At 54.7% G+C, this 10,926-nt stretch overlaps 1 protein-coding gene across 1 annotated transcript; it reads left to right on the top strand.

Annotated features, from left to right (window-relative positions):
- The first annotated feature begins 989 nt into the window (after positions 1–989).
- FCHSD1 (FCH and double SH3 domains 1) lies at positions 990–10,586 on the top strand. Its single transcript, XM_065874485.1, has 20 exons — positions 990–1,010; positions 1,245–1,342; positions 1,934–1,979; positions 2,362–2,429; positions 2,748–2,889; positions 2,975–3,111; positions 3,209–3,272; positions 4,118–4,246; positions 4,688–4,810; positions 4,983–5,078; positions 5,503–5,628; positions 6,034–6,138; positions 6,334–6,495; positions 7,268–7,396; positions 7,474–7,557; positions 7,725–7,842; positions 7,940–8,160; positions 8,918–9,005; positions 9,936–9,991; positions 10,130–10,586. The coding sequence occupies exons 1-20, from the start codon at positions 990–992 to the stop codon at positions 10,193–10,195; spliced, it is 2,079 nt and encodes a 692-aa protein (XP_065730557.1). The 3' UTR covers positions 10,196–10,586.
- Positions 10,587–10,926: the final 340 nt, after the last annotated feature.

The raw sequence follows: 10,926 nt of genomic DNA, 5'->3' as shown, positions 1-10,926 counted from the left end.
AGGAGGAAGGGTACATAGACTCTGGCTTTCTGACTCTCCTAACTGGCTGGAGAATGGTTCCATTTAGTATGTTACCTGGGGGAGGTGACTGGGGAAGGATCAGGTAGAAGGAGCCATTTGAGAGTTTGAGGTACCTATTTAGATGAAGTGGTGGTGTCAGGTGAGCTGTTGGAAATGTGAATCTGGAGTTTGGGCCACAGATATCTGCCTTTTCCAAGTCGGGGGTGTAGTGAGGAGGTGTGAGCCATGGATAGGTGAGGAGGATGAGGAAAGTGTGTGTGCAGATCCTCAGAAAGCAGTGCCAGGGCGGGGATAGGGGGTATGTCCTGGGGTGTAGAACCTTAAGGGCAGGCCCTAAAGCCGATAGGGGCAAGTCCCCACTCTCATCTCCCAGCTCTCATCTCCCAGCTCACGCCCACTCCATTGGCCCTGTCTTTTCCTCTGGTACTGGTTCCTTCCTGGCTCCAGGCGTCTTTCTCACCCTCACTCACGCAGGCTTTTCCAGTTCAGTGGGAATTAGGAAAAGGTCTGGGATCAGCCCTGTTTCTCTCATCACACGCATCTGCCTGCGCTCAGGCATCCAGTGATTCAGTTTCCCTGGTTACAGATTGAGTTCCTCACCATCCTTCACCCGTCGCGTCGGGATTGGAGGTCTGCATATGTAAATGAATGATTAGAAATAATTACGAGCTAAGTCAATAGCTCTCCACCAGAAATAGAACCGAGGCGTCTTGACACAGAAACCTGGGGTTCCCCCTACCGCCCAGCGGACGCGGCGTCCACAGGGCGGCGCGGACCCTTTCCGGGGTATTCTCAGCAGTAACAGAGGTTTAGTTCCTGCCGCTCTTGGCGCTTCGCGGCCCAGCGAAGAGACTGATCGGGCGTGGGCGGGGCGAGGGCGGAGCTGGGCCAGATCCTGGGCGGGGCTTAGCTATGGGCGGGGCTTCCTCGAGTTCCGGAGTCGAGTTGCTGCCTGGGCCGGAGCGGAGATGCAGCCGCCGCCCCGAAAAGTGAGCTTGGCCTGGGGACGGGGATTCCTGGCGGGCTGGGGGAGTGATGCGGCCCAAAGGGGCACCAGACCTGCGGTGGGGGGACGAAGAGTAGGAAGGGGTTCAAGGGCCAACCCAGAAGTAACCGAGGAAACAGCCCAGCTCCTCCCTGGCCCCGCCCCCTCACCGCTCCCTGCGCGGAGTGTTTTTCAGGTCCCTGCGCCAGGGGTCTTCATCTTCTTCTTACCCACACAGGTGAAGCCATCCCAGGAGGTGAAGCTTCGCTTCCTGGAGCAGCTGAACATCCTTCAGACCCGGCAGCAGAGAGAGGCGGACCTACTGGAGGATATCAGGTAGCCCTGACCCCCTCCACGTACCCCGACTTTCTCTGTCACACGCTCCGCCTCTTCTCCAGCATACTACAGCTGTCGGGGTGGGCGGGGGTGAAGAGCTCTCCAACCTGCCCATTCGAGGCCGTCATACTAGGCCAACCTCTCCAGATGCCGGATACGAATGATCCTTCCACGCACCCCAACACACATAAACACACAGGGACCCTCCCTCAAACCCCTTCACTCCACACCGCCCCCTCCACACCCACAATCAGACTTAGGACAGAATCCCCCCTCCCTCTTCCAGACCTGTTGGAAGGCTGGCACACGCTGTACTCAGCTGACCCCCATCAGTCCTCACCTCCAAGCACACAGATGGTTCTCCAGGGGTGGGGAGGATCCTGCTGAGGCTCTGAGCACTGAGGTGAGGTTGTCCTTTGCTGCGGCTGCCCGAGGTGATCTCAAGGACTCTCTCTTCAGTCTCAGGCCCTCCTGGTATAGTCACACTCCAGGCCTGGCTCCCCTCTCCCTCCTGCCCAGGCTAAGGAGAGGGTCGAGGGTGGGAGAAAAGGACCAAACAGTAAGACCACCCCATCCCCCTAATCTCCACAGATCCTACAGCAAGCAGAGGGCAGCCATTGAACGGGAGTATGGGCAGGTATGGGACTCCTTTCTCTGGACCTTCCCTTTTGTTCTAGCCTCCTTTACACTACCAGCAATGTGCCTCCACACGTACTCCTGTTCTGGTCAAGAGCAAATGCCTAGCACCAGGAAAATTTGTGTCAAATCCCTGCTGTGGTACTTTTTAGCTGTGTGACCTTGGACAAGTTACTTAACGTTTCTTGGCCTCAATTTCTTTCTCTGTAAAATGGGAATAATAATAACTGTACCTTCACGCAAGGTTGTTGTAAGGACAGAATAAGTTAATGCATGTAAAGCACTTAGCAAAGTGGGTGGCATTATTATACTCTGATTGTATGTTCTCCCAAGTGGGAAGAGTCTTTGAAAGGGAACTGGGTCTGTAATGACTTTCCCACCAGGCACTCCAGAAACTGGCTGGGCCATTTCTGAAGAGGGAAGGACACCGGAGTGGGGAGATGGACAGCAGGTGGGTCCCATGGTGGGGTGGCAGGGAGGCCAGGGAGCCAAGAAGGGATGAGGAGCTCAACCCCAGGAACCTATGAGGAGGGCACGTGGGCGGCAGGTAGAGCTGACACGGCAGCGGGATAGCAGCTGACCCAGCAAGGACACTGGATGGGGGCGGAGGGCGTAAGTGATCCTTGTGGCCGAGCTAATGGGCTGATCGATTGATGGACTCCCAGACGAGGGGGATGGGAAAGCAGTCTGTCTCCCATGGTGTTGGGGGGGGGGCATCTCGTGAAGCTTTGGAGTGCTCCCCTCGTCAATGCAGACTTTCTCTGGGGAGAGGCAGGATGGTGTTTGGTGCCTGGCGCTGCCTGCTGGATGCCACCGTGGCTGGGGGCCAAGCCCGGCTCCAGGCATCTGACCGATACCGTGACCTGGCAGGAGGCACAGGGCGGAGCGCTAAGGAGCAGGTGCTTAGGAAGGTACGGCTCAGTGGATGGGGTGAAGGAAGGGCTGACTCAGGGATGGAGGTGATCTGGATCAGGACTTGTGTGTCCATGCCCCTAGGGAGCAGAGAACCTCCAGAGGGCGCAGGCCGAGGTGCTGCAGTCTGTCCGGGAGCTGAGCCGAAGTCGAAAGCTGTATGGGCAGCGTGAACGGGTGTGGGCCTTGGCACAGGAGAAGGCGGCTGATGTCCAGGCCAGGTGGGGTCATGGGGAGTTAGGAAGCCTGTGGCGTCGGGGGTGGAGCCAAGGTGCCATGGCTGGGCCTGACCTCCGCTCCTCTCCCTTGCCTGCACAGGCTTAACCGAAGTGACCATGGCCTCTTCCACACTCGGACCAGTCTCCAGAAACTCAGCACCAAGGTTCAGAGGATGTGGGCATGAGTCGGGGCAGGGAGAGGTGGGCAGATTAGTCTAGTGGTTTGGAACCCGGAGGCATAAGTCAGAGAGACTGGGATGAATCCAGGCTACCCTACTTCCTTGGTGCCTGACCTTGGTCAACTTGATCTCTCTGAGCCTCATTTTCTTCATCTATAAAATGGAAATAGTACCTTTGTTTTTCATTCCTTTAATATGCAGTTATTGAGGACTTCTATGTACTTGGCATTGTTTGAAACACTGGGGATATGATGGGGAACACTACCAGCAGAGCTCCTGCCTCCACAGCCTGGTTAGGGGAGACAGATAGTAAATAAACAAAGACTCAGAATAAATGAAAAGAAGGTGATATGATAAAGCATAACAGGGGAGTGTAATTTAGAGGGAAAGCCTCTCTGAGCAGGTGGCCTGAGTGTCAAGGAGGAGCCAGCCATGCAGAGATGTAGGGGAAGAACAGTCCAGGGAGAGGCAGTGGTGAGTGCAAAGGCTCTGAGGTGGGAATAACTTTGTAGGCTCGAGGAACTGAGAGAAGGCCAGTGTGGCTGGAGCACTGTGAGCAAGGGGACGAGCACTGTGGAAAGACTCAGAGAGGGTGCAGGGGCCAGCTCATGTTGGACCTGGTAGACCACGGTAAGGAGCAGTTGGGATTTTATCCTAAATGTATGCAGTTGCCACTAGAGGATTTTGAGCAGGAATTGTGAGTATGTAAAATTTTTAGTATGATTTGCCAGTTATCTCAGTAATGTGAGAATCCATTCTGGATCTGGGTTGGCCGTGGAAGGACCCCAAGGGTCCAGGGCTCCCACTTGACACCTATGTTCCTCTCCTAGCTGTCTGTCCAGTCGGCCCAGTACTCAGAGCAGCTGAGAGCGGCCCGCAATGAGTACCTGCTCAACTTGGTGGCCACCAATGCCCACCTTGACCACTACTACCAGGAAGAACTGCCGGCCGTGCTCAAGGCCAGTCTCAGCCTAGATACCCCTGCGTCTCAGCAGGGAGGGCGTCGTCTCCCTGCTTCCCACCACCATCAGGCTGTGTGGGGCTGGGGACCTAGTCTGCTCAGAGTGGGCAGAAGATACATACCTGGGTTCTGCTTCTGCTTCTAGCTGGCTGCATGACATTGTACAGAACACTTACCCCTCTGAACTGCAGTTTCTTCCTCAGGACTAACCCCTGCTCTGCCTACTTTATAAGACTAATGGGGCTCAAGGGAGAGAATGAATGTGAAAATGCTTTTTAAACTGTTAAGTGCTGTGCACATGTGAGGGCCTATTATTAGAAGCATAAAAATGTCTTATTCCTTCTCAATTTCCCATACCTCATACCCATCACCCATTCAAACCTGGACAGAGAGCCTGCTTGGGGGAAGGGTGGTGTCAGCATCTTGGGGTTCTCTCCAGGCCCTGGTCAGCGAGCTGTTGGAACACCTGAGGGACCCGCTGACTTCACTGAGCCGCACGGAGCTGGAAGCTGCAGAGATGGCTCTGGAGCATGCCCACCGTGGGGGGCAAGCGACCTCCCAGGTAAGCTCCCCAGAGATCCTCTTTACCCTTCTCTCCCAGTACAGCGCCCCGTCCACCACTGCATGTCTGCCCCTTTCCTTCTCACCTTGTCCTCTCTCTACCAAGAAGGGCTGGGGACAGGCTTGGAGAGGGAGCCAGTGAGTGGCCGACTTTGATTTTTTCCAACTCCCAGGTAAGCTGGGAGCAGGATCTGGAGCTTTTTCTTCAGGAGCCCGGAGTATTCTCCCCCACCCCAGCTCAGCAGTTTCAGCCAGCAGGGAATGATCAGGTAAGACCTCTCTGCTAGATGCAGTCAGGCCACTTGGAAAGGGGACTGTGGTGTAGGCCTCTTCCCCATTATCCTTGTCCTGGTTTTAACTTAGGGACTATTAAACCATGGAGAGAGGGTTTCAGAGCCCCAGTTCACCTCCCTCCCACCAGGACACAAATGAACGCACTTCCTCCCACCCTTCTGTCCCTTCACTATCTTCTTGATTCTACCTCTGTCCCTCAACCTGGATCCCACTTCTGGGACTCTCTGTGTGTCCACATGAATGCACTCCTGTGTCCACAGTCATAGGTGTGTGCTCCCACCTATTTGTCCCTGACCCTGGAGGTCAGGAGACAGGGAAGAAAAAAAGGAGGGAACTGGAGGGAGGGGGAGCGGAGAAGGAGCAGCATCAGGGCATCCTCACAGCTCCCCGTTCATTCAGGTGTGTGTCCTGGAGCTGGAGCGGGGCGCAGGAGGTGTGGCCGGGGAGAGTGGCCTGGAGAAAGAAGTTCAACGCTGGACGAGCCGAGCTGCCCGAGACTACAAGATCCAGAACCATGGGCAGCGGGTGAGGTGGGGAGTGCAGGGGTCGGGGGTGGGCAAGAAGAGCTGAGAGATGGGGATCCCGGCGTCACTGGGGATGTCAGGGGGCTGCAGGCAGGAGGGGAGGGAAGGGTAATTTAAGCCGACAGTGTGGCACAGTAATTTAAGAGCGTAACCTTTGGGACTAGACTCACCTGGGCTCAAATCTTGCTCTGTTGCTTCCTAGTTATGTAACCCTGAGTAAGGGAGTGACTTAAGCTCTCTGGATCTCAGTTTCCTCATCATTAAAGTGGGGCTAATGATAGCACCCACATCACAGGGAAGATGAGATGACATAATGCATGTGAAACAACTAGGAAACTCCCGGGTTATTAGTAAGTTGTGCCCCATAGTATCTCCACCCACTCCTGTCCTCTGCGTCCCCAACCAGGTGCTGCAGAGGCTGGAGCAGAGGCGGCAGCAGGCTTCAGAGCGGGAGGCTCCAGGCATAGAACAGCGGCTGCAGGAAGTGAGGGAGAGCATCCGGCGGGCACAGGTGAGGCACAGCCCTGGGGTTAGAGCCACTGAGACCGCACCTCCTCCGGCAACACCCTCCTCCACTTCTTTATCTGATGGTGGGGAGACTGGAGGCAGGAGGTAGAGGGTGGACACATCTGGGTAGGAGGCTCCACTCACCTCCCAAGGGCAGGCCCAGCCACAGCCTTGACTGACCCCCTCTTCCCTGTGTCAGGTGAGCCAGGTGAAGGGGGCTGCCCGGCTGGCCCTGCTGCAGGGGGCTGGCCTGGATGTGCAGCACTGGCTGAAGCCAGCCATGACCCAGGCCCAGGATGAGGTAGAGCAGGAGCGACGGCTCAGCGAGGCCCGGCTGTCCCAGAGGGACCTCTCTCCCACGGTGAGCTCCCTCCACTCCCTCCCCATACACACCAGGAGGGTAAAGAGCCCCAGTGGAAAGCAGAGCTTATAAAGTGGGAATCACCCTAGTAGCTAACTCAAAGGGTGGTTGTGAGGCTTAAATGAAATCACTTAAGTATGACTCTTCGCACAGTTTGTAACATAGAGAGCTCTCAATGAACTTTTATTATGGAGTATAGGATGGTGGTTATGAAAGGTCCCGAGAGCAGACTATAAGCAGTTTGAGTACCAGCCACTCCACTTACTAGCTGTGTGATCTTGGAAAGTGACTTAGCCTTTCTGAGCCTCAGTTTCCCGTTAAGTAAACTGAGGTTGATAGTTTCGCAAAATAACACTGGGTTATTAAGAAGTTTAAACAAGACAATGTACGTAAGATACTTAGCGTTGTGCTTGGCACATATAAGCACTCAATACTGTAACTCTGTGATTATTGTTAGTGTTATCTTGCTCTGTGGTGGTTCTGCCTGTGACCCAGGGTGAACGGATGGGTGGTACTACCCTGGAGGAGGATCCACAATGTTAAGGGTAGGATGGGGTGGGAGGGAGGCGCAAGAGCGAGGGGATATGGGGATATATGTATACATGTAGCTGATTCACTTTGTCATACAGCAGAAACTAACACAACTTTGTAAAGCAATTATACTCCAATAAAGATGTTTAAAAAAAAAAAAGGTAGACTGGAGGAGTGAGAGATATAGTGGGTGGTGCTTGAGACTGGGCCTCACAACGATGCCTGTTCTCTGTCCCCCCAGGCTGAGGATGCTGAGCTGTCTGACTTTGAGGAATGTGAGGAGACGGGGGAGCTCTTTGAGGAGCCCGCCCCCCCAGCCCTGGCCACCAGGCCCCTCCCCTGCCCTGTCCATGTGGTGTTTGGCTATCAGGTATGAATGGAGGTGGGGACCTCAGACAGGCAGGGATGGAGAACAGCCAGTCCTGAATCCTTCTTTGTGGGGCCCAGGCAGGACATGAGGACGAGCTGACCATCACAGAGGGCGAGTGGCTGGAGGTCATAGAGGAGGGAGATGCCGACGAATGGGTCAAGGTGGGTATGGACCCGGGGCTCTGCCCTTGGCAAGGGGGCAGTGGGAGGGACTCCTCTGTGGTCCGTAAAGACCCAGCCAGGCAAAGCTGGAAGCCTGAGTGGAGGAGGGCCAGGGCCGTGGACTGCTGAGGCAAGCCTGCTTTCTGTTCACGTTGCTGGGTGAGCAGGCTCGGAACCAGCACGGTGAGGTAGGCTTTGTCCCTGAGCGGTATCTCAACTTCCCGGACCTCTCCTTCCCTGAGAGCAGCCATGACAGCGACAATCCTTCGGGGGCAGAGCCCACAGGTAAGAAAGGGAGAAGAGTTACTGAGTGGTTGTAGCCCTGGTCTGGGGGCACCGCTGCCCGCCTCTTCCCCTCACCATCTCTCCTGGGCTTCCGCAGCGTTCCTGGCCTGCGCCCTGTACAGCTACACGGGACAGAGTGCAGAGGAACTGAGCTTCCCCGAGGGGGCGCTTATCCGCCTGCTGCCCCGGACCCAGGATGGAGTGGATGATGGCTTCTGGAGGGGAGAATTTGGGGGCCATGTTGGGGTCTTCCCCTCCCTGCTGGTGGAGGAGCTGCTTGGCCCCCCAGGGCCATCTGAACTCTCAGACCCTGAACAGGTGAGGCTTCCTTTTCCCTGGGTCCCCAGGCACCAATGAGTTGACCCTCCCATGCCAGGGAGGTCCCATATTCGTCTTAATGTCCCCTCCCCCCCTATAGTGGCTTGGGATTCCCCATCTCCTTTGGCACAGAGAAAAGGGAAACCAAGGCAGTCTTCATTAGAGTTTGGTTGTCCTGCTTTAGAGCTGGATCTTAGTTCAGCTTCCTGTTCTGTTACTGTAGGCAGTGATTAGACCTCTCTGAGCTTGTTTCTTCACATGCATGTAAAAGGGGGACAGTAATGCCTCTTTCAGGAGGCTAACTATCCTGATTAGAGATAATGGAAGTGCTTAGCACAGTGGCCCATAGGTGCTTTGATATATGGTACCTGTTGTTCTAGCAAGAAGAGCATAGGAGTAGGAGTCAGGAGTTCCAGCCAGGACTTTGTCACTAACTAGCTCTGTGATTTTGGATAGATGGATTAACCTGAGTCTCACCTCTGACATAGGAATCATCAAATCCTTACCTCATGGGGTGGTGGTGAGGACTGAATGAATTAGTGCATGCGAAGTGCTAGCAAAATGCCTGGGACATATTAAGTGTCAATATATATTGGCTGTTGAAATGTGTATCACCTACAAGCCCCACCCAGATACAAGCATTTGGTCACTCTCTGAACTGGGGAGTGACGGGACAGGAACTGAAGATGGGATGGGAGGAAGAGCTGGTGAAACCTTCCCACATGCCGGGAATAACTCTCTGCCCCCTCATCCCCAGATCCTGCCATCCCCTTCCCCTCCCAGCTTCTCCCCTCCTGCACCCACCTCTGCCTTGGATGGGTCGCCTGCACCTGTCCTGCCCGGTGGTGAGTAGAAGGAGCTGGGGCCCTGGGAGGGTAAGAGACAGGAAGGAGGAGGAAGTCTGGAGCTCCTTGGTTACACTCAGCCCCTCTGCCTGCCCTCAGGAACCTCCTCCATCAGGCTCTCTGATGCCTGATGGTAGAAGAGCTTGGGCTTTGGAGCTGGGCCCACTGTTCAAACTCTGCTCTATGACGTCCTAGTGTGTGATTTAACATGTCTGGGCCTTTACAGAGTGAGGAGGAAGGTCCCTCCCTCACTGAGTTGTGAGAGTTAAAGGGATGTGTCTATAGAGTGCCCAGCGTTGTGCTGGGCACATAGCAAGCATGCAATTAGTAGCTGTTTTCTCATTATTATTATTTTAAAAATTAGCCAGTTTCTCCCACAGTGTTTTCCCAATACACATCCTCTGCCCTTAGTGTTCTTGAATCCTGCAAACACCTGGTTTGCATCATTTTCCTCATCCGTCTTTTCTTTTTTTTTTCCTTGTTTTTGTTGTTACCTCATCCATCTTTCCTAAAACCATCTTTTCTAAAAGGTTCTTTCACTTTCTTCACTGCACCCCCCACCCACCGCGACCCTGGAACCCCGTGAGCGTTTTCTGCACCCCGCTTCTCCAGCACCCGTCATTCACTTTGAATGATTTAGTACTCAGTCATTCATTGTGTCTGTTAGTGTTTCATTATGCAGTTCCTGGCAGCCATTAGGGGTGGGGGCGGTGTGGATCCCACCTGCCCCCGGGTACCTTTAGCAGGCCCGATTATACAGCAGGTGCTCAATAAGCGTTGAGGTTGGATGGATTGATGGATATTATGACCCAGGTTAGTGACTATTTGTTAATTCAACAAATATTTACCGAGTGCCACTGTCCTAAGTGCTGGAGATACAGAAGCGAACAAAACAAAGTCGTAAGACTGACTTGTGGTTCTTATTTCCAGACCAAGACCTGGACTGCCCTGGACCCCTGGATGTGATGGCGCCTCGACTCAGGCCGGTAAGGGCCCCGCCCTTGGAGGAGAGTGTTTGGAGAGGGGTCACTCCAACTTGTCCTGTTTTATCTGCAGGACAGAGGGAATGGACAGGGATATCCCCAAGGGAGGCATCTGGTGCACTGACTGTGTGTTCCCTACAGATGCGTCCACCGCCTCCCCCGCCAGCTAAAGCCCCGGATCCTGGCCACCCAGATCCTCTCACCTGAAGCCAGGGGGAATCACTTTCCCCCAGTGATGCTGCTGCCCCTATCTCCGTGCTATCAGAGACCACCCCTCCCCACGGTGATCCAGAGCGACACAGCCAAAAGCTGGAATCTCCCTGATTTCCGTTCTCACCTTCACGGGTAGAAATTTCTTCTCTCCCCATTTCTGGGGCTGGAACCCACTCCTTTTTTGCCATCATCCTCCAGCCATCTCTAAGGGCTGAAACTACTCCCTTTGTCTTCTGCTACCACCCCATCTCTAGGGTGGTGAAGTACCCTGAAATCTCTGGGACTGGAATTCATCCCCCAAAGTCTCGAGTGGCTCTGGCTTATTTGTGTCTCCACCCTGGTTCTGTGAATCACCCCACTCCAGATGCCAGAGCCACTGGGGATGAGGGCAGGCCTGTCAGAAGGAGCTGGAGCCAGTATGCAAAGCAGCTGTAATCGTCTGAGCGGATTTATTGACAGTGAATAAAGGGCACAAAGCCCAAGCCAGGGCCTGGGCCTCTTGTGCCAAGAGGGCAGGGGGGTCTAAGGTGCTATTGCTTTAAGGGCCCACCAAGGGCAGGGGCCTGCTCCCAGCCACACGCTCTAGCACATGGAGTGAGGTGATGGGGAAAGCAGGTCAGGCGGCCTGTTGGCAGACAGGGGAAGGGGAAGAGACTGAGGACCAGAGGTGGGACTTCTCCCAAGGTCCCCCAGCCTGAGACCGTGCAGTTCCAGGTGGAAGTAGG

This window comes from Phocoena phocoena, chromosome 3 (genome assembly GCF_963924675.1).
Source record: "Phocoena phocoena chromosome 3, mPhoPho1.1, whole genome shotgun sequence".
NCBI classification, from domain to species: Eukaryota; Metazoa; Chordata; class Mammalia; order Artiodactyla; family Phocoenidae; genus Phocoena; species Phocoena phocoena.
The sequence above is the reverse complement of the archived record's forward strand: the minus strand, read 5'-3'. Positions and strand labels throughout refer to the sequence as shown.